Below are 24,981 nucleotides of genomic sequence, written 5' to 3' on the forward strand. Positions count from 1 at the left end.
TAAGTCACTTTGAGAGAAAAAAAACAGTCCTTGCCCGGGAGTATTCTTGAGGTATCTCAGGACTCGAAGTGTAGTCTCTATATGAGGCTTATGGGGTTCGTGCATGAACCTGCTTAGCACGTGTACGACATATGTGATGTCAGGCTTCGTAAATGGTCAGGTAAATTAGACGATCGACTAACCTTATGTACTTGGAAGGATCATGAAACAATTCTCCTGTATCTGACAGTTTGAGGTTTTGGTCCATGGGAAAATTCACGGGTCGAGAACCAAGAACACCTCCATCCTCGTGAATCTCGAGTGTGTACTTTCTTTGTGAAATACTAATGCCTCTCTTTGATCAGGACACCTCAATCCCCAAAAAGAACTTGAGATCTCCAAGGTCCTTGATATTGAAACGAGTATGGAGAAACTGCTTGAGAGAATTAATAGTAAAAATATCGTTCCCTGTAATCAAGATATCATCAACATAAATCAAGAGAGCAGTAAAGGACTTGCCTTCCTTGCAAGTAAAAAGAGAATAATCTACTTTGGATTGAACGTAGCCAGCGACATGTATAGCTTCAGAAAACTTAGCAAACCATTGACGTGAAGCTGGTTTTAAGCCATACAGAGACTTGTTGACGCAACAAAATAAATTTGACAGGCAGTAGAGACATGTCAATTTCTTCATGAAGGTCACCATGAAGAAAAGCATTGTGCACGTCGAGTTGGTGAAGGGACCAACTTTGGGTAGCAGTAAGAGCAAGAAGACAACGAACAATGATCATTTTTGTCAGGGGAAAGAAAGTGTCATGATAATCAAGCCCTTCAGTCTGTGTGTATCCTTTGGCAACCAGGCGAGCTTTGTAGCGCTCAATAAAACCATTGGATTGGTGTTTGATTTTATAGACCCATCGACAGCCAATGGGGACCTTGCCACGAGGTAAAGATGTAAGGGTCCATGTATTGTTTGTAGCCAAGGCAACAAGCTTCGAATACATGGCCTGTTGCCAATTGGGATCAGAAGATGCCTCTGCAAAAGAAGAAGGTTCCACACTCATACTAATAGTAGCAATAAATGAGAGATGAGATGGTGAGTGCCGATGATAAGAGAGAAAATTGGACAGCGGATAGTGTGTACCTTTGGTGGGACATGGCGACGGAGACGACAAATGGTCAGGGGATGGTAGTGTTACATGAAAAATCTTTGAGAAGAAAGGATGGAGTCTTGTGGCGTTGAGAGTCGTGAAGTGGCTGTACAGGTAAAGAGTAGGGTTGGGAATTATGGAGGACATTAGGTGGTGAAGGTAGTGGAGAGGTTGAAGTGGGAGTAGGCAAGGTGGGACAAGGATCATCGAATAAATGGGCGGCAGTATCATGAGGGTCATCAGGGAGCTGAGTTGAGATGCTATCATGGAAAGGAGTAGGAATGACAGGGGTCGTGTTTGACGGTGGAGGATGGGTATCTGGAGGGGCAGCCTGAAAGGGGAAAATATCTTCATGAAACACAACATCACAGCTCGTAAAGACTTTATGGGTAGAGAGGTCGTAGAGTTGGTAGGCTTTTTGACCTATAGGATAACCGATGAACACACACTTTGTTGCTCTATGATCAAATTTGTGCGAAGGGTGGACAGAGGTAGCATAGGCAAGGCAACCAAAAACGTGGAGGTGAGAATAAAAGGGCGGTTTAGTGCATAACAACTCAAAATAGGTTTTTTTTGGAAAGGATTTGTATTAATCAGATACACGGCCATGTGAACACATGCGCCCTAAAAGTGTAAAGGGAGGTGTGCTTGAAAATGCAAGGCTCGTGCAGTTTCAAGGATGTGACGGTGCTTGCGTTCCATCACGCCATTTTGTTGGGGCGTGTAAACGCAAGTACGTTGGTAAACAATTTCATTATCATGAAAAAAATCTCGAAGGGAGAAAAACTCTCCCCCTTTGTCGACACGAATTTGTTGAATCTTTGTATTAAATTGTGTTTGGACATAGGAAAAAAATATTTGAGTCTTATTTTTATGATGCATAAAGAAAACCCAAGTAAAGCGGTTAATCATCGACAATGGTTAAGAAATAACATCCCCCAAAGAGAGAGCGAATTTTATGGGGTCCCCAAATGTCACAATGAATAAGTGCAAAAGCTTTAGAAGTTGAAATAGAACTAATACCAAAAGGCAAACATGTTTGTTTGGCTAAAGGACAAGCATCACACACATTATTCAACTAAAAAGGAAAATCTAGTGAAGTCTTAGATAAAAATTGCAATTTGGAAGATGAAAGATGAACCAAACGGTGATGCCATAAGCATGCCTGCAAAAGTTTAAAGTCTGTACATCCCACACAAGAAATATGAAAAGGAAATTGTAATTAAATATCAAAACCCAGATGCCCCAGTCTAATATAACAAATAAAAACTTAATTTGCATCTGGAGATTTGAAATAGAAAAACCCCAAATCTCTTAATGAAATAGCAAATAAAAAACCAGAGATAGGAAGAGGGAGAAGAAGGGAGCATGTAAATCTCTAACTGAAACCTCGGAAGCTTGAATTCGACATTTGAAATTGGAAAGCTAAAACCTCTATCAGCAAACTTCCTCACATAAATCCCAAAAAACAAAGATAAAAACTACATTTCACTGAGATTGGAATCACCAAAGGGGTTCGAATAATTTGAATAGCCTGAAACGATCTTCGAGTTGCCTATTTAATCAAAGGGAGCACACCATACAATTAATAACAATTACAAATTTATAAAACATAAAACATAAAACATAAAAACCCTAACATAAGAAATTACAATCTTCTGTTGCTCCTTACTCAGCGATTTGATCCCCAGTAACGTTCTTCAACGACCTCTTCTTCTTGCGGTCAAGCACTTCGCTCTCATACATGTCAGAACTCAAATCTGACAAAGAAAAAGCCTTAATCTGCATATAAATATATTTGAAATAACAGAACCCTAAATCTTTTACTGAAATAGCAAAGCGACAACTAGATAGAAGGTGAGGGAGAAGGAGAGGCAGAGGCAGATGGATAGGGAAATGAGAGAGGGAGAAAGAGAGAGAGAGAGAGAGTCGTTTCTTTTGCTGGAGAGGAAGATGCTGTTTTGGAATCTGACCAAATAAAAAAGCAGAGGAATTTAAAAAGGGTGGGAAGTTTTGTTTTGGTTAGGGATGTGGTGGGAAATTTTTAAATTTTCTGACTTATTATGGCTTGCATATTTGCATGCCATGAATACCTTCTTTTTTAAGGCGTGCGGTAAAAGCACGCCATGAATATCCTTTTTTTTAAAGCGTGCAAAAGAGCACGCCGTAAATATCGTTCATTTAAGGTGCACATTCTATGTTCCGTAAAAGATTATCTATATTATTCATTTACGACACGCATTTAATGCATGCCGTAAAACGAGTACTATAAAAGATGACTTTTCTTGTAGTGTGATTACTTTAATAGAAGCCATACTAATATAATTATATAACTCGTAAAAAAGAGTGAAGTAATTATTGCAAAGGGTTCACTTGTACAGTTGTATTGCAGTAAGGATGCAAATCATCTTGACCATTCGATCAAACATGCATTTGGCATATTTCCTTAGTCCTTGTCCAAAAATGTTTTTGTAAGAGAAAAAATATTTTATTTTTCCACTCGCATAGCTAGAACAAGGGCAGATGTAAGGGCTTCGAGTTTGAGGACACTTAAGAAAATGCCAGTCAAACTTTTTCCGATAAAAGATCTTTTAATTCTTAAATTGTGTACTATCTCGGTCTTTTCAAGGTTATCTTAATAATATGTGTGGCATGTCATCTCTAACAATATACAATGAAATTACTCTATCCGTTAAAATTTACTTGGTTACATTAACACATTGATAAGAACCATCATTATATCACATTTATGTCATGAATTGTATGACAAGGTTCATTTGGGATGGATCACAGATGGATAGATGACTGACTGATCAGACCTATCATATGCTCACTAAATTAGGGGAAAGATCAACATGGTTGAAAAATGTTTAAGGAGAAAGGTTCCTTTAATGGGAAAAGTGGGGAAAAAAAAACCATAAACGTTAGAGATGTAAACTAAAGGTGTCAAACGTGTCGTATCGGGCTGGCCCAATAACTTTATTTAAAGTACATTTAAATAGAAAATGGTTAGATTATTGTTCAGTTTTAAAAATTGAAACTTCAAAAATAAAATTATTATTTTATATATAAAGAAAATATTATATTTTAGTATATATTATTAGAGAAAAGAAATAGATTTGAATTTAATATATAAATGTAATAATATTATGTAAAATGAGTACAATTTAATAAATAGGTTTTAAACGGGCTGGCCCGTTGAATTTTGGGACGTCACTACTCGCCCGATGTTAGAAATATGCCCTTAAAGCCAACTAATTATGTAAAAGTTAGAGTTAATGACATCTTTGATAAAAGACATATTATGTTATCAATGGCCAAGAAAGATTATTTTATACATTAAATCATCCTATATTATCTTTCAATATGTAGAACAACCATAGTCCAAGGAATATACAAGTACATATGAAAGCTATGTAATGAGATTACATACATAGAGTCTTCTCATCATCCCTAAATCCGGAATAAGTTCATGGTCATAGGAATATTGATTGGGCGTCAATATTCTGTAAAGACCAGTACACACAGTATCGTCTCTATATGTAGGGAATGCAAAGGTCTCAAGTCATTAAGTGTGGAGACACATCGATATGTGTGTAGGTACTTGTAGAAGAACAAGTACACTGAACACAATCCAACACATGAGTTACAACATGGAAGTCTTTACTCACATGTCAAGCTGGAACTCGTTATCGCTTTGGACACCCACGCGCTGTCGGCTCGTGTGGCTGCATGTGGGCACTGTAGCAGAGGGGCATTTTTGTCCCAATGTGATCTCCTTGATGTCACGAGCGCGTAGGTGTGCTCGGATTCCAATTTGGTTGACGTTCGGACCCTGAACGAATTTCACATATTAGGAGTTATCCGGGTTCGTCATGTTCGGACCGTTGGATCGACTCCATTCCAATATATGTCGTTCTAGGTATTCCTAGGATCGTGTAGGACTTCACGGATCGTGAATCGGAGCCCCGGATGTTCTGATTCAATAACTTAAAGTTTGCGTTTTATAATAACCGTCCGATCGTGCGATCATAAGCGATCTAACCGTCCGTTTCGGACCAAACTTGCGAGACGAGTATCTTAGACCTTGTGAAACCTTTAGGAACTTTCGAATTGTAAAAGGAAGGTCGTGGGTCCCGTGGGCCCGGTTGACCCGAATTGGGAAGTTTGACCATCGGTTGACCGAGTGTCTCCCGTAGCTGTTCCATCGTCCGAATTGAGTAGTTGGACCTTAGAATGTCTCGTTCCTAGTACACTTACTAGAAACCTGAGAAATTAGGATATTTAATTCAAAGTACTCGTTCGAAACGCTTCGTATTAATCTCGTATACGTATTCTGAAATAGGTACTCCGACCACACATAAGTAGCAGGCGGGACCCTCTCAGGGTCAAGCAGCGTGGGACTACTTGTGAGTGGACTTTGTTTTCAAATCTTATGCATGGTTTTATTGAGGAAAGATTTATGCATAATGTTTTTAATGGTTTATTGAATATATTATATTCATGAGTTGGATTTGATGTTTGTATAGCGCTTTGGCAATATATTGTGAGTTTGACATATTTCGGTATTGAGAGTATATTTTATAAAGATTTTGGGGAAGTATATATATATTCTCTATAGGCGAGAAACTTGGGTTGTTGAAGTGTGTTGTGGAAGAACTTGAATATGAGGGGTTGTTGAGAGAAGTTGTATGATTACACTATGTAAGTACCTTCCCCAGTTATTAGACTTTCCACACGCAGCGTTGGATGTTCCGGCGTGTGAGACACTTTCCATATGCGGTGTTGGATGTTTTGACGTATGGAAAGACTATGTATATTGTTTCGGGTCATCACCCATGGCGTTGGATGTTTTGGTGTGTGATGATCCAGTCTGCGCGCGTAGGACATAGTTTGGGAGCTACACATGGCGTTGGATGTTCCGGTGTGTGAGCTATGGAGTTTCGTCCCCCAGTTGGACCGCTCATCCCTAGACGCAGGATAGCACCTGAAAATCCTACGGGCTAGTCAAACGATCCCCCAGTTGGATTGTTTCCCCGGTACAACTAGGTGATGGTCATATTTATATTATATATATATATAACTATTCATTCATTCTTGTTTCTCGGATAGGATACTTCCTTGCCAGTCATGCCAATGGGTACGCTTTCGAAGTTTAGTTTTTGGGATTTATAAGTTTTGGATGGTGGGTTTTGTAAGCGTTCTTTATGGATTTCGGACTTGGCATCCGGTATTGATTTGTTTTGATATATATATATATACTTGAGTATGATGGTTTTGAGAAGCATGTGATTTCTTGCATGGTTTTCTAAACGGTGGGGTTATATTACGTTGGTTTACACTGAACTGAATTTATTTTTGTCCACTCACAATTTTCTGTTTTGCGCCCCCAGCCAGTAGTTGACTGAGCTCTACAGCATAGCCGGATCGTGTGCTTCCGAGCCTTGAGCCTTCGTAGGAATCTTTCTTCATATTGTTCCTTTTGAACTCTGTTTTTGTTTTAATCGAATTCCTTAGCTATACTCTGTTATAGCCCCTGTTAGGGTTTGATTTGTGAGGCAGGAGGCCATCTTGTTGTAAACTGTTTATTCGCTGTAAAGCATGCTGCTGGTTGGGATTATTTTGTATTTTTATGCAGGTTGAATTTTTTTGGGTTTGTTCAATTCACAGGGGGGACTCTGTCAAAATTTTGGTAAAGAGTCTCGATTTTTAGTAAGTGGGCCTGGCATCGGGGTGATGTCGGAACAAAGACGGGGTCCACTTCGATTTTCGGGAAATTCCGGGGCGGGTCCTGTCACTTCTTGATTGTCTTCTCTTCATCTCTAGGAGCACTTGGTGTGGTGTGGTAGAGGACTCCAATCTTGGAGCCTTAAGGTGAAGGAGTCAAAATCAAGAGAAACAAAAGGCCTTTCCAACAAAGGTGTTCATTCTTGAGAAATCAAGAAAAGGTCATCAAGGGTAAAGATATATTCCTTTTTTCCTTTTTCTATTTGTGTTCAAAGAGACTAGGCTAAGATACTTGGTTTAAAATAAAAAAAGGTTTAGCTCAACTAGTATAAACAAAATGAATCTGCCATTTAGAATATTTTTGTTGTATAGGTTGTGGCTAAAGTTCATTTCCTAAGCATTATATGCATGTTTCCTTCAAGTGGTATCAATAGCCAAGGTTTAGTCTCTTTGAGCCTTCTATTTTGGTTATTGGTTTTAATATGTGCTTGTTTTCAAACTTATGTGATGTATGTGTTAGATTTTCTTTGTCATGTCACTTATTCATAGGATATGAGATATAGGATGAATGAGTAGGAGTATGGAAAGAAAAATCAAGAGATGACACCAATGGGAGTGGCGGCAAGGAGGGTCTTTTTGGGTCTTGTGTGTGTCCATGTGTGAAATGTTTACATGGTTGTGTTAGTCTAGAAATAGAGAAAAGAAATAGACTTGAATTTAATATATAAATGTAATAATATTATGTAAAATAAGTACAATTTAATAAATAAGTTTTAAACGGGACGGTCTGTTGGATTTTGGGTCGTCACGAGTAGGCCCAACTCATTGCACCAAATTACTTTATTCATAACAGTGTTGGGCTTCAAAGCTTTCAAAGTTTTCGAGATCAAATTATATAGCCTACCAGTGAGAACTTGTCTATCAACTTATGCGCCAAACTCCAAAAAATTTGGGTTCTTCAGGGCAAGCGTCTACAAGTCGCCGAACCAAGTTTGTGCCTATTTTCGAATGTGTGTTCGTTCCTATAACGGACTCATGTTCTAAAGAAAGAGTCTTGATTGCAAAAGTGGGTTGATTCCTATCTATCTTTGAAGCCAACACAATAAAGGGGCAACACTGGTGCCCAACACACTTGACTACGACCCTAAAATTATCATTCTTCACAAATTTTATAGATTTGCCTTTGACAATTGCATACTCCTTAATAGCTTCATTCACTTCTTCTTTGTTAGCAAACTACATTCCTAACCTAAACTGAGAATTTCTAAGGTCAGTCTCTCTTCTAAATTGTTTAAAGTTTGGTAATTTTCTCTTCTTTCTCTTCTTTGACTTCTTTGAGTTTTCTCCACTTTCACCTTCAGAAGGGAGTGCATCAGTGTCTTCACCATCATTTGAGATAGCCCATGTACCTTCATTAGGAGGCACCATTTCAAGATCAATATTTGGTTCCTCTTCACCCACATTTGGTGGAACATTTGCTCTCGTTTTGCCTGTCATTCCAGGATCAATGTTTGGCATCTCATCATCAGTGTACTCATAATCACTGTCCTTTAACTCTTCATCCTTCTCTTTTTCTTTATTTTTAGCTTCACTACCATCAGATTCAACTTCCACATTTTCCTCTTCATTGTGTGCTTCATTACCATCAGATTCAACTTGCACATGTTCCTCTTCATTACCATTTATATTCCCTGCATCTTCCTCAACTACATTTGCATACTCCTCTGAATCCATCGATGGCCATACCTCTTTTTTTTTTTTTTACTGCCAAGTGTGTTCTGGTCAATTGGGTCATGAAAATACAGCACAACAACTCTATTTGATGGAATGGTACTAACTAAATTTCCAATGCACCTATTATCTAAAGCCTCCTTAACAACATCTTTTGCATGCAACTTATAGAACACTTTTAGGCTCGTCACCTTCTGGGTTATATCCAATTTATACCCAAGCTCTGTTCTAATTTTTTTCAAAATCCAACAGTGACAAATAGTCATCCACACAGTTGTCTGTGAAGCATACCTTCCCACCCTTATATATACCATTTTTCAACAAACCGAAATGGTGAAGTTCCAAAGTGCATAGCTCGGGTGTAACTAATAGAAAGAAAAAAAAAATTACTTTGGTTACAACATCTGACAGAAAAATAATATTTTCAAAGCCTTCTGCCTCAAACCAAGGACAACAACATATGACCAAACCAAGGACAACAACACAGGACCACACATATGCAGACAAAGCTTAAACCTATAAAATATTCAATGCACTAAGTTAAAGTTGTAGTAACTTACCATACTTTGGATGGTCTCCAGACCACCTAAACACTGTCACATTCAATTGTCCCAAGACCGAACCCTAAACTTTCACAAAAGATGAAAAACACTTAGTCATTTAGTGAAATGGGGCAAAACTGTAATTTTCCAGCAATTGCATAAACAGACCTTAATTTACAAAAAATTGCATGAGGACCCCAAAAGGGATCCTAGGGTGGGGCCGGCCATGTAGGAGAGAGAGAGAGAGAGAGAGAGAGTGTGTGTGTGTGTGTGTGTTGATATTTTGAAAAAGATGGTGTGATTTTGGAACCACAAGGTGGTACCATCTTTTGTACCCAAAAAGCATCTTCATTTTCATTGGTTTCTTTTTAAAACTTTAGGGGACAAAAACTATATACTATATGAAAATGTCATAGGATGTCATAAAATATTTTTGACTAACATTCAGTATACAAATGTCAAGTATCAAATAAGATAAAAAAACGTGCTTGACAAGAACTCCTATTAACATATCATGAACACCAAGAACATTTCAAGAACCTTTTTCAAATCTTTATGACTCTTCATAAATCACACAAAAATCCTAAATTCATACAAAAATCATATATATACTTAGAATTTCAAGACTAACACAACCATGTAAACATTTCACACATGGACACACATAAGACCCAAAAAGACCCTCCTTGCCGCCACTCCCATTGGTGTCATCTCTTAATTTTTCTTTTCATACTCCTACTCATTCATCCTATGTCCCATATCCTATGAACAAGTGACGTGAAAAAGAAAATCTAACACATATATCACATAAGTTTGAAAACAAACTCATATTAAAACCAATAACCAAAATAGAAGGCTCAAAGAGACTAGACCTTGGCTCTTGATACCACTTGAAGGAAACACATGCATATAATGCTTAGGAAATGAACTTTAGCCACAATCTATACAACATAAACATTCTAAATGGCGGATTCATTTTGTTTATACTAGTTGAGCTAAACCTTTTTTATTTTAAACCAAGTATCTTAGCCTATTCTCTTTGAAAACAAATAGAAAAAGGATAAAAGGGATATATCTTTACCCTTGATAACCTTTGCTTGATTTCTCAAGAATGAACACCTTCGTTGGAAGGGCCTTTTGTTTCTCTTGATTTTGACTCTCTCACCTTAAGGCTCCAAGATTGGAGTCCTCTACCTCAGCACACCAAATGCTCCTAGAGATGACGATAAGGCAATCAAGAAGTATGGATGCTAGTCTACTTCTTGATTGGACCAATTTTTGGTTTATGGAAGATAAGATACAAAGATGATCACTCATCAATGAAAGTAGGAAACCAAAAACCCTAGCTAAGTTTTCACTAACACTTAGCTTATATAGGACAACACAAAAAATAATTGGGTGGGTATTTGGGGCTCCATTTGATCCATTGATCATGTCATCTTATGCCACTTACCCCTCGGGCCCAATAGCCTTTTGGGCTATTTTGTCCATTTTATTTTAAATCATATTTAAAAGCCCAATCTAATTTTTCTATATGTTAGTATTAATTCCATAATTAATCTTTTAATTATAACTTAACTATTAAATTATAATTATAATCTTACTTAATTGACCCAGTCGAACTATTTGACTTTGGTCAATTGCTTTGGTCAACATGTTGACCTTTGACCGTTGACTTTGACATTTAATTATCAATCATTGACTTGTGTCTCCTCATTTGTACCTCTAATCACATTCTTTAGGTGTGCAGATCTGTAAGTTCCCTTTAGCAAGGTAGTGGGTTGACTCAACTCCTCAGAGATGATATACGAATCAAATTCCACAATTAAATTCTTCCTATTAATAAAGTTTAATTGAAACCTTTTAGGACATCCACAAACCAAGGTTGTCGCATAGCAATAAGTCATGGTTATCCAAGCTAAATGAGAAGTTGTGAAAGAACCTATTCAAATTGGTATGACCGTGCAATTGAATCATTCTCTTATGTCAATACTACTTATTCACATTATTAGATCATGGAATCCGATCGTCAATATCCTAATGTGAATCATTCCTTTTATATGATTATCCTGATAAGATTTGAAGACTTCTTCTTTCAAGTCTTATTCACTACTCTGGGCAGAGATTTGACCAATCATATCTTGGAGTATTCTCTCTCCTTTACTAAGAGTAGAGATTCATTGTTGTACATTCATTTGCTTGCATGACTCTATTGAGAATCCTGATGAGCACTTTTAAGCTATGCCTAATTCAGCATGACCGTATAGTGCCCTCAAAGATTAACAATATAGCCACAAAACATCTATGATGCCACAGGTCTAAGGATTAGTTTGCACCATTTCAATTTATGAGTTCCAGCTTGACATGTGAGTAAAGACTTCCATGCTGTAACTCATGTGTTGGATCGTGTTCAGTGTACTTGTTCTTCTACAAGTACCTACACATATATCGATGTGTCTCCACACTTAATGACTTGAGACCTTTGCATTCCCTATATATAGAGACGATACTGTGTGTACTAGTCTTTGCGGAATATTGACACCCAATCAATATTCCTATGACCATGAACATATTCAAGATTTAGGGATGATGAGAAGACTCTATGTATATAATCTCATTACATAGCTTTCATATCCACTTGTATATTCCTTGGACTATGGTTGTTCTACATATTGAAAGATAATATATGATGATTTAATGTATAAAACAACCTTTCTTGCCCATTGATAACATAATATGTCTTTTATCAAAGATGTCCTTAACTCTAACTATTACATAATTAGTTGGCTTTAAGGGCATATTTCTAACATCGGGCAAGTCGTGACGTCCCAAATTCCAACAGGCTAGCCCGTTTGAAACCTATTTATTAAATTGTACTCATTTTACATAATTTATTACATTTATATATTAAATTCAAGTCTATTTCTTTTCTCTAATAATATATACTAAAATATAATATTTTCTTTATATATAAAATAATAATTTTATTTTTGAAGTTTCAATTTTTAAAACCGAAACAATAATCTAACCATTTTCTATTTAAATGTACTTTAAATAAAGTTATTGACCTTTTTTTTAAAAACAAATAATAAATCTTATTAGTATATACGTAATTGTAAAAAAAGATTGAAATGAAGTTGTAAAAAAAATTACAACAAAAATGCAATACATAAGTCAAATTTGGCATGGGCCCATATCAGCCCGTTTAGTGGCCCGTCACGAGCACGGCCAGAGCCCATATGAGCTTGGGGCGGAAGTGATGATTTTCTTAAATGGGCGGGCCTGACACAACCCTTTTATTAAATGAGTCGATTCTAAACGGGCCGGGCCAGCCCGACATGACACGTTTGACACCTTTAGTTTACATCTCTAATGTTTATGTTTTTCTTTTGCCCCACTTTTCCCATTAAAGGAACCTTTCTCCTGAAACATTTTTCAACCACGGTGATCTTTCCCCTAATTTAGTGAACATATGATAGGTCCGATCAGTCAATCATCTATCCATCTGTGATCCATCCCAAATGAAACTTGTCGTACAATTCATGCCATAAATGTGATATAATGATGGTTCTTATCAATGTGTTAATGTAACCAAGTAAATTTTAACAGATAGATTCGTTTCATTGTATATCTAGGGATGACATGCCACACATATTATTAAGATAACCTTGAAAGACCGAGATAGTACACAATTTAAGAATTAAAAGATCTTTTATCGGAAAAAGTTTGACTGGCATTTCCTTAAGTGTCCTCAAACTCAAAGCCCCTACATCTGCCCTTGTTTAAGCTATGCGAGTGGAAAAATAAAATGTTTTTTCTCTTACGAAAACATTTTTGGACAAGGACTAAGGAAATATGCCAAATGCATGTTTGATCGAATGGTCAAGATGATTTGCATACTTACTGCCATTAAACTATACAAGTGGCAAAGGACCCAGTATTTACTCCCTCAAGCAAGGTTTTGGGTTCGAGTCCTAGCATCCGTGTAGTGTGTGTGAGTTTAGTATGCTATCGCCCCTCACAATAGGAAAGGTCCTAAGAAACAAAATACAAAAAAACTATACAAGTGAACCCTTTGCAATAATTACTTCACTCTTTTTTACGAGTTATATAATTATATTAGTATGGCCTCTATGAAAGTAATCAAATGCAGTGTTTATCTTTTATGTCTATGATGCAGGTCCTTACCGCTTCGCTGGTTGATTGTAATTATCTTTTGCCTTTCTCTTCTATCTGATCTCCAGCCTTTTTTCTTGAGAATTAGAAAGTGGCCTAATCAACTGATTATGGTCAACAACATGGTACTGAAACAAGTAAATTGGTTTTGTTTTTTCTTTTACTTTGTCAACCAGATTTAATTTAGTCCATTATAGGGGTGATATGCGACCTAATCATGGTTGCTGGGCCGCATCCCGATACTGTTACTTATACTACTCTGATGGATGCATGTTGTAAGATAAGGTAGATGGCTAAGGCACGCATGTGTCTTGCGTGAGATGCTCGATAGAGGGCTTCAACCTACAGTTGCGACATTCAATGTGCTAATGAATGGATTTTGTATGTCAGGAATGCTAGAAGATGGTGAGAGGCTACTTAAGTGGATTTTAGCGAATGTTATAGTGCCTAATGCCGGCACTTATAATTCTCTCATGAAGCCGTACTGCATTAGAAATAATATGCGTACTACAACTGATATGTATAGGAGCATGTGTGCTGGTGGTAATGCCTGATAACACCACCTATAACATTTTAATAAAAGGGCATTGTAAGGCATGGTTTTAGCATAAGGAAATGGCAGGAAAGGGATTTATTCCCACAGCAAGTTGTTACAGTGCACTTATTAAGGGTCTTTTTAAGAAAAGGAAATTTGCGGAGGCAAGGGAACTCTATGAAGAGATGACATGGTGTAGTTGCAGATAGAGAAACATACAGCATTTTTGTTGATATGAACTATGAAGAAGGTAACATGGACATATAACTCTTGAGCTCTGTGATGAAGTTACAGAGAATTGTCTTGTGGGCAAACCCAAGAATGAAGACACGCAGCTGAATCTTGTGTGGTTATCTATTGAGATCTTTTGGACAGAAATTGTCAGTTTTGGTTTCTCTGACCTTGCATCTCGGGTAATACCATCATGGTAAATTTTCTCAGCCCTATGCGTTTAGTATGATCCAAGAATGTTGCACAGTTTTTCTGAAATGATGATGCCGAGTTCCTAATGGTATCATTTCTAGGTTTTTTCTTCTTACTTGATGAATTTGTGCTGCCTACGTTATGAGATATATTTCTCTTTGTTATCCAGGGACCAAGATATGCATAGTACTTGGGTATCAGAGCATTTGATATGAATCGAAAGATAGATGAAGCTGGGCCCGTAGAGACTACACATTCCATAAACATATCCAAGGAATCTCAAGATGGTGGTTTTTTTCAAACGTTTATCCGTTTGAATTGCATCACTGCTAAAATGATAAAAGAAGATACACCAGGTACTTATCTCCCCAGTAAAGTAGGGTATCCTGTTTGTACTTCTATTTTTTTTTCACTCTTTTTCTTTCAAGATTTGGCATTGAAGGACGTTTATTTGCGGCTTACAAATGTTATGTCATCATTATTCTGATTTTAACTAATTTGACTGGGTGCAGCATTCAGTGGTAGAGTTGGAGTTAGGTGTTATGAGCAGAGAAGATGCAGGGGCGCTTGCATCCCAAAAAGAAACAACTAAAGCTACTGATCCGGAGGGCCAGCTTAAGACCGAGAGCCACTAATGTGTGGGACGAATGGTGCTTGTTTGATTGAATCAATTTCGACATTATTGTAAACATAACTTAAGCATGTACAGTCCCGATCTCTTGGACCACAGGAGTCCAAGAGATTGTGGTCACCCACCGTTGGATATTAATCCAATTGTTCAAAATGATATATATAAATGCAATATGACATAAATGATTATTACCCGATTCAAGTCAACCGTTGAATTTACATCTAACGGTGAGTGACCATAAATCTCTTGGACTACAAGGGTCCAAGAGATCAGGACTGTAAGCATGTATTAGTTAAAGGGTAATGCTAGACACTAAATTTAAGTCTCAAATGATGTGGTCCACGTCATATCATCACTTTAATTTAATAAAATTACTAGCATGTATTATTCTAAAAAGAAAAATAAATAAATAAAACCATGTGAGTTGATTAATCCAAAGTTGCAAACCTAATCACCACCATGTTCCACCACAGCCAGTCCCGCCGCTCCTGCGCCTTTATCAACAACTCACCCTACCCCAAGTCAACCTTCATGGATTCATTCAATCAGCAAAAGAGTTGTAAACAAATTTTTTTCCCAGCCGTTCGCTTCCCAATTAATTTTGGTAAACGATAAATTCTTCTAAATCTTCTCTTTAAATAAAAATTTTGATGATGGGATTTCAGCCTCTTAGATTGTCTAGGATGATGGGTTGCTGTAGGTGGTTGGGATGGGGGCGGGGAGATCTCGTGGTTGGGGGGATATGGTGGTGATAAGTTTGGGATTTCATTTGGTTAATTAAAGTTAACATTTATGTTTTAATTTTTTTAAAATTAATTAATTGCTGGTAACTAATACATATTGGCAATTAATTGATGATGTGTCATTTGCCACAGGACTCTAATGTGGTGCACAAATTTAGTGTCCTGGCATTATTCATCAGGTAAGTGGATCAGAGTTAAACAAATGATAAGCAAATTTTATTAGCTGTTGGGAATTGATTCCCAAATGAATCAATTATGCGACAATTCAATAGTTGACTTGTGGTGGTGGATTCCCCCTTCCCAATGGCACTCACGATCGAATTTAATGAGGTTTTTTTTCTCCAATGTAACTCAACAAAAAAAATTGACTTAATTGACTTAAATTTATAGTCTATACTATAGAATTCGGGGTCACTGAAAAAGAATTTAAAGGTCTCTGGGTAAAAGGTAAAATTCGGTACATCATTTTCAAGTTTGGATTGTATTATTATTATTTTTTTATTTTTTATTTTTGCTAAAGTTAGAAAGGGGATGTGAGAAAAACTCCCACACAATATTAATACCATGGAAGTTCCAAGACCACTTAAGAGAGCACCAAAGACCTCGATTAATCTAACTAAGTTTAGATTGTATTTCAGATTAAGAAAATTACAAACAATTTGAATGAGGATGCTTGCAAACCTACAAATAAAAATGTGTGCGCGAAATTAAAACTCTTTATCTCTGAGTAAACTCCAACTAACCGACGCTTATAAATTAGTAGATTCCATAAGTTTTAACAACAACAAAACAATAGCACTAGTGGTCTAGTGGTAGAATAGTACCCTGCCACGGTACAGACCCGGGTTCGATTCCCGGCTGGTGCAAAAAAGTTTCTCTTTTTTATATTAATTTTTATGTATATTCCTAACACCCAAAAATTATCATAATCCTTTTCTTATCATTTTCAACGTAGTTAATTAGCATCTTCCTTTTTAATACATATAATAAACTATTTTAAATTACTTTAATTTATAAAAAAGAAGATTCGACTTTGAATTCAAAAGTGTGAATTCACTATCCCGATTAAGTGATTTAATTCATATAAACTAGACGTCTAGTTGGATATATTTTAACCGTCCACGTGTATATTAGAATTGAACTCACTTGTATAGATTGGTCGGCGGGCCTCATAAATATGGGCACCTACCATTACTCCAATATTTAATTTTTCTTTCTAAACGTAGCATAATAGCATTACTGTGGTATGAATGCTGGAAAAATGAACCAAAAAATACACAACTGTTTAACTTTGTCAGCTATCTCATGTCAGGGATCAAATGGGCTCACATTCACACACACACAAGAAACTATCTCTGCGTAGGAAATGACTGGATACAGAAAAGCCACGCAGCACGAAGAGTTGATGGTTCAAATGTCTTCTTACTTACGTGTTTTGTTCTCTGCCACACCACACACCAACCTCCCTTCCCTTCCCTTCCTTTCCTTTCTGAAATCAAATCCCAGCAAAAAGGTAAACGGACTCAAATGGTTGAAAACGCTGAAGACACCCCACCGTCACTTGCACTGCATGGCACAACCGTTACCAATTTGACATTACGAGACATTAATATTTTCCTACCTTTCACAGCTCTTCTTCTACCATCCACTTCAACACCTAATATGTCAATCCTGTCATTTATCGTTCACACCAAACACACCACAGCCACAAGAAATATTTCCATATATAAAATGGAAATAACCTTATTTTGTTATTTTCGACCAATATCATATACATATAATAACACTTTCACTTAATATATTATTATTTCTCGCCGTCGCAACTAAATTTTTCTGCACAGCCACATTCTAAAATCCCTACTCCTTTATAAGTCCTTTTGCTTTTTACCTCCTTCATTCACACGCCACCTCGTTCTCATTTATAAATAAAACCCTCAACTCATCAGTTTGTACGCTTGAAAACTTTTTTGAGTTTGAGTGGAATTTATTTAATCGATCATGGCCAAGAATGATTTGAAGGTTTTGGGAGCATGGCCGAGCCCATATGTGATGAGAGCTCGGATCTCTCTGAATATCAAGTCTCTGGACTATGAGTTTCTTGAGGAGACATTTGGATCGAAAAGCCAGCTTCTGCTCCAATCAAACCCAGTCCACAAGAAAATCCCAGTTCTCATTCATGGCGACAAACCCATCTGTGAATCTCTCGTCATTGTTGAGTACATCGACGAGGTTTGGCCATCGAGTCCCTCCATCCTCCCTTCTCACCCATATGATCGTGCTACTGCCAGATTTTGGGCTTCCTATATCGATGAGAAGGTATTAATTCATGCATATATGGTTTTTTTCTTCAGGGCCTTCTTAATATATATATGTCAGATTTTGGACCTCCTGTCCTGGATGTGTAATTTAAAAAAGAATTTGTTCGAACTTTCTTATTTGTTATTGTTGTTTGGACTTATCCACTTACAAGTTACATGTGAAGAAGAAGATGCATGCCATGTACCTCCTGGATGAGGCTCGTACCTTAACCAACTGGATCCTAAAAAAGACAAACCTTTAAGTAATTAATAAGAGGGAGATTCACTATTATACCCAATATGAGGGCCCAAATTATAAAAATATCCTATATAAAATGGACTTTAGAAACACACCCAAAGCCCATTTACAACATAACAAAAAAGATTTTAACTTCTTATAAATTACAAAACTGCCATCAATTTCTTAAAACAAGCCCAACCCCAAAATCTCATAAAAATACCCAAAGCACTCAATAGGGCATCAAAGTAATTTAATAATCAATATTAAATTAAATAAGGCTAGCTATCATTTTTTGGGTTTTTTTTGGGTTTGTTTATAGGAATTCAATTGTGTAGGGTTTATTTATAATATTATTATAATATTAGTGCTAGAAATGGGTATATCACTAAATATCTCTTAATAATATTACTGGTTTACTCACATATCATACTTGTGTGACATTTTATGCCGTAAAGTCGTAGTACCGATTTGTCTCCCTATCAATGAAATATTGCCATTTATCTTAATTCTCAATTAGATTTATAACTTTTTTAGAGAATCGGATGACTCTCAACAACCACAACAATATGTAGTGTTATTAATCCACATATTAGAATATGGATAGATAATAAAATTAAAAATAAATACATGTGTTACACAATAAGTGAATTAGTAAAGTTAGTAATTATGTGACGAGTACCTTGACATCGAGTTGATGTTCACGGTTATCATGCTTGTCACTAAGCTTTGAGTGATGTTAAAAATGAAATTTTGCATGTATAATTGATTGTGATTTGGCAAATGAGATGTTGGTTTCAATAAAATAGGATTGACTCTGTATACATTGATGACTCATTTGCTTATCAATGTGTCGCATTTTCTTGTAGTGGTTCCCGGCCATGAAAGGCATTGCTGCTGCTCAAGCAGAGGAGGCGAGGAAGGCCGCAATCGAGCAAGTGGCTGAAGGGCTGGCGCTATTGGAGGATGCCTTTCAGAAGACTAGCAAAGGAAAGGACTTCTTCAGTGGAGACAAAATTGGGTACCTTGACATTGCATTTGGGTGCTTCTTGGGGTGGCTCAGAGTGACAGAGAAGATGAATGGGATCAAATTGCTGGACGAAACAAAGACACCAGGGCTGGCCAAATGGGCTCACAAGTTTTGTGCAGATGCTGCTGTGAAAGATGTTATGCCTGAGACTGAGAAGCTTGCCGAGGTTGCTAAGATTATTACGGCCAAATTGAGAGGTGCAGGTGCTCCCCCGAAATAATGAATATTCTAATTATCATCTTGTCTGAGTCAGTGATTAATTAGTCGGATATCTTAGGCAATATGCTATAGACTCATAGACTCTGGTCTATTTTGTTTTATGTTCGTCTTTTTATGTGCATCATGTAATGTGATGCAAAATAAATCATGGCCTACTTCAGCAGTTCTCGTTTTAAAATTTTATTAATTTTAATTGATCACATCCACATAGAGAACACTTTTTGCATTGCATATCAAGTGTAATTTTGTTTTTATCTTTTGGGTTTTTTTTTTTTTTGGGTAAACAAGGAGAAAAATTACCAAAATCAAGAATTAATACCACAGTGAACAATTAATTTGGACTACGTTACAGGAATTCTCCATACTAAATTAGTAAAATGTTTAACAAATTTAAGTGAACTTTGTAAAGGTTACTTTTGACTTTGTAGCAGAACTATTATTACAACATCAGGTAACTATCTGAAGCAGAAGTGATATTGAGGGAGATGATGGCTCTGGTGATTTCTTCCAGATAATGTCGTCTACACAATTCTAACTTATGGTTTCTGTAAGATGGGACATATTCAAGCTGCATATAGGCTGTTTGACGAAATGCGGCTTAGGAAAGTTTTCCCTGATTACACAACACGGCACCTTCTATAGTGCACCAGGCGCACTGATGCGCCCAGGTTTTTAAAAAATTGATTATCGGTTATACAAGTTGTCCAGTTTTCATCTTTTATTAATATTTGACGCATATGCAATTGCATAATGGTCATGCAATTAAGGCCTTCCTGTTTGACAATTGCCATATAATTTGAGATGTTATTTTTCAATTGAGTTTGTTCTATTTGACTCACGATAACATGCTTATAAATTTCGCAAAGACATTTGTTTACTTTTATAAATCTAAAGTTACCGTTTTAGACTTTATTTTTATTTTTTTAGAACCGTGTTAGAAACTTTTTTTTTTTTTTTTTTTTCCGATATGTCACCTCATTGTAGATTTACTCAATTTCATTATGAGTTATTGGTTTTATTTATATGAATTATGATGGCTATTTGTGGTTAATTCCTCTGTATCTTATACTTAGTTTTTTAAAATCAACTGAGGTTGGTAGTTTTAATTTTTGTTTCTTTTGTTTCATAGAATTGGTGAATGCACATCAACATTTATTTGAGAGCTTCAAAGTCTTTATCCATCAAATTTTTTCACCTCGAGTTTTGTTTATGTAATTGGTTGAAAAGAACAATTCAATTGTATACCTTACTGCATATCCAATTGCATGTGTAAAATCAATTTCTAAAATAAGAACTATATTAATTGTTGAACTCTATGTTACATGGTTGTACTTTCGTCGACATCCTAGAAGTATTATAAATTTGTATTCTTTTCTTAACATGGCTATGGATTTTATAGTACATTGTTAGGATTAAAAGTCAAGAAAAACAAGTAAAAAAAGTAGAAAGTTTACAAGTTTTCTCGTAGATTACAAGATTTTCAGTTGTGTTTACAAGGATAATGACACAACTTAACTCCTCCAAGGTCCACTCTCACCGTGGTAATATGTGTCATTTTCTTTGTAAAGTAGGGTCTTACTATGTGTCATTTTCTTTGTAAAATAGGGTCTTACAAGATTAAAGACCGGTATTACAATAGTTTGGATATGAGGGTACCATAACATTGTAAAAGGATTCCAAAACTCATAAGTTACAAGATTTGGGTAAGGATTTAGAAGTTTTTGAATCAGAATTACAACATTAGGGTTCACCTAATCCATAATATTACAAATCCTCATTTTACAAGGATATGAATTCACATTACAAGGAATTGGTATGTGTGGACCTTGAAGATGTAAATTAGGTCCTTATTTTAGTAAAGATAAGGGTTTACAAGATTAAGGGCCGATTTTACAATATTTTCGACATGCGTGTACCATAAAGTTGGAATGGGGATCCATAAACATGTACGTTACAAGAATTGGGTCGTAATTTACAAATTTATGGACCGGGATTACAAAGTTAGGGTTCAACCAATCAATAATATTGTAAATCCTCATTTTATAAGGCTATCTATGGATCCACATTACAAGGAATTGGTAAGTGTTGACCTTGAGGTAGTAAATCGGGGTCTCTAATCTAATAAAATGAGAGTTTACAAGATTAAGGGCCAATTTTACAATGATTGGGATATGAGTGTACCATAAAATTGTAAAGATGATTCATAAACATGTAAGTTACACGATTTGGGTAGTGATTTACAGGTTTTTGCACCACAATTACAACATTAGGGTTCTCATAATCCTTAATGTTGTAAATCCTGATTTTACATGAATATGGATCCACATTACAAAGAATTGGTAAGTCCGAACCATGAGGATGTAAATCGGGGTCCTTATTCTAGTAAAATGAGGGTTTGCAAGATTAAGGGTCAATTTTACAATAGTTGGGATATGAGGGTACCATAACGTTATAAAGATGATCCATAAACATGGTAGTTACACGATTTGGGTAATTATTTATAGGTTTTTGCACCACGATTACAACATTAGGGTTCTCATAATCCTTAATGTTGTAAATCCTTATTTTACAAGGATATAGATCCACATTATAAAGAATTGGTAAGTCCGGACCCTGAGGATGTAAATTGGAGCCCTTATTATAGTAAAATGAGGGTTTACAAGATTAAGGGCCGATTTTACAATTTTTTAGATACGAGGGTTCCATAACGTTGGAAAGAGGATCCATAAACATGTACATTACAAGATTTGGGTCGTGAGTTACAAATTTATGGACCGGGATTATAAAGTTAGGGATCATCCAATCCATAACGTTGTAAATCCTCATTTTACAAGAATATAGATCCACATTACAAGTAATTGGTAAGTGTTGACCTTGAGGTAGTAAATTGGGGTCTCTAATCTAGTAAAATTAAGGTTTACAAGATTAAAGGCCAATTTTACAATGATTGGGATATGAGGGTACCATAACGTTGTAAAGATGATCCATAAACATGTAAGTTACATGATTTGGGTAGTGATTTATTGGTTTTTGCACCACGATTACAACATTAGGGTTCTCATAATCCTTAATATTGTAAATTCTTATCTTACAAGGATCTGGATCCACATTACAAAGAATTGGTAAGTCCGGACCATGAGGATGTAAATCGGGATCCTTATTCTAATAAAATGAGGGTTTACAAGATTAAGGGCCAATTTTACAATTGTTGGGATATGAGGGTACCATAACGTTGTAAAGATGATCTATAAACATGGCAGTTACACGATTTGAGTAGTTATTTATAGGTTTTTGCACCACGATTACAACATTAGCGTTCTCATAATCCTTAATGTTTTAACTCCTTATTTTACAAGGATATAGATCCGCATTATAAAGAATTGGTAAGTCCGGAACATGAGGATGTAAATTGGGGCCCTTATTGTAGTAAAATAAGGGTTTACAAGATTAAGGGCCAATTTTACAATTTTCTAGATACGAGGGTACCAAAATGTTGCAAAGAGGATCCATAAACATGTACATTACAAGATTTGGGTTGCGAGTTACAAATTTATGGACTGGAATTACAAAGTTAGGGATAATCCAATCCATAATTTTGTAAATCCTCATTTTACAAGGATATGGATCCACATTACAATGAATTGGTAAGTGTTGACCACGAAGATGTAAATTGGGGTCCTTATTCTAGTAAAATGAGGGGTTAAAAGATTAAATGCCGATTCTACAATGTTTTGGATGCGACGGTACCATAAAATTGTAAAGAGGATCCATAAACATGTAAGTTACACGATTTGGGTAGGGAATTACATGTTTTTGCACCAGGGTTATCACATTAGAGTTCGCATAATCCATAATATTGTAAATCTTTATTTTACAACTATATGGATTCACATTACAAGGAATTGATAAGTATGGACCTTGGGGATGTAAAATGGGGTCATTATTCTAGGAAACATGAGGGTTTACCAAATTAAGGGCCGGTGTTACAATATTTTAGATACAAGGGTACCATAACATTGTAAGGGGATCCCAAAACTTATAAGTTACAAGATTTGGATAGTGGTTTACAAGTTTTTGCATCAAGATTACAACATTAGGGTTCACCAAATTCATAAAGTTATAAATCCTTATTTTACAAGAATGTAAATCTACATTACAAAGAATTGATAAGGTTAGACCTTTGTGATGTTAAAAGTGGCCCTTATTCTAGTAAACATAAAGTTTACAAGGGTGATGACTGATGTTACAATGTTTTGGTTATAATAATACTATAACATCGTAAACAAAATCCCTAAACTTGTAAGTTATAAGATTGTACTTAAAATGCAATTGCATATTGGTATGTAATTGGATGCTTCTTGGTTGTCAATTACATAGTCTCTGTTTGCAATTACTTAAATCACCATGAATATTGATAATATTAATTAGAAGTAGTTACTTAAAATAAAAGTTCGTAAATCCATTACTATAGGCCATTACTCGAGTATCTATTGTTCCTTTTTGATTTTTTTTACTTTTCCAGAGTTATTACCCGTATAAAGATTTTATCACTTTCACGTTTAATAATGTATGATACATGTACGCAGGTATTTCTCATGTTTAATACACATAATTTTACAAAGACTTCAATAAGACACACACAATTCCTGTATTATACACCTAATTCTCACATATTATTGAATAAAATTAAAATATATTTATAAAAAAAAGGCTATACTCAGTTTTTGCCTAATTATTTTTTAAAAAAATAGTATAGATGTGCGGCTATACACCTTTTTTTTGTTTTTGTTTTTAAAAATAGTATAGTCGCACGGCTTTACTTGTATAGTCGCATAGGCGTTGGGCGGGTCTTTATATATATATAGGTTTATTTATGTACATGCCCCATGTGCTTTCAAACTTGTCTCAGATTACCACATGTGTTTGCAAACGTCTCAAAATACCCCCCAAAATTTTAAAAACAGTCTCATGTTACCCGTTCCGTCAGTTTTATAGACATTCCGTTATGTGCGTTGGGCCCTACTTCGTTCAAAATATATTTAAAAGTATAGCCGGGCAGTTATAACCTTTTAAAAAAAATAAATAATAAAAAAACGGCTACAGAAGAAGAAGAATGAGAAGAAGACCTTCTCAGCCTCTTTGATTCATACTGGTTTGAACATGGAACGCTGAGCAAGAAATCCCTTTCAAAACCCCAAGAAGCAACAAATCCAAGTCTCCAAGTGGACCAATCAGCCCAAGAAGCAGCCTAACAAGAAGTAACAAATTTCCCCAGCCTTTCATGCTTGCCAAGGTCTCTAAGTGATGACCAATCTTTAAACACCAAAGGGAGCCTCTTCTATTCTGATTCTCTCTCCCCACACTCAATCCTCATGAGCACCACACCAAAATTCCAAACAGTTTTCTCTGGTAAACAAGTCATAGAGTTCTCCAAACCTTATGAGCACCAAATTTCTCCCTTTCTTATAACTGAAAAACCCTTATTCGCAGAGGTTAAAGATGAAAACGAAGTGGGGCCCAATGCACATAACAGAATATCTATAAAACTGACAGAACGGG

The 24,981-nt window shown here is 36.0% G+C and overlaps 1 protein-coding gene and 1 non-coding gene across 2 annotated transcripts; both read left to right on the forward strand.

Annotated features, from left to right (window-relative positions):
* The first annotated feature begins 16,433 nt into the window (after positions 1 to 16,433).
* Positions 16,434 to 16,504, forward strand: TRNAG-GCC. Its single transcript has one exon. It is a non-coding gene; the product is annotated as a tRNA-Gly (tRNA).
* A 919-nt stretch (positions 16,505 to 17,423) lies between these two features.
* Positions 17,424 to 19,585, forward strand: LOC117615938 (glutathione S-transferase U17-like). Its single transcript, XM_034345120.1, has 2 exons — positions 17,424 to 17,954; positions 19,043 to 19,585. Exons 1-2 carry the CDS (start codon positions 17,637 to 17,639, stop codon positions 19,421 to 19,423), a joined length of 699 nt encoding a protein of 232 aa, XP_034201011.1. The 5' UTR covers positions 17,424 to 17,636; the 3' UTR covers positions 19,424 to 19,585.
* Positions 19,586 to 24,981: the final 5,396 nt, after the last annotated feature.

Source organism: Prunus dulcis, chromosome 1 (assembly GCF_902201215.1).
Source record: "Prunus dulcis chromosome 1, ALMONDv2, whole genome shotgun sequence".
NCBI lineage: Eukaryota > Viridiplantae > Streptophyta > Magnoliopsida > Rosales > Rosaceae > Prunus > Prunus dulcis.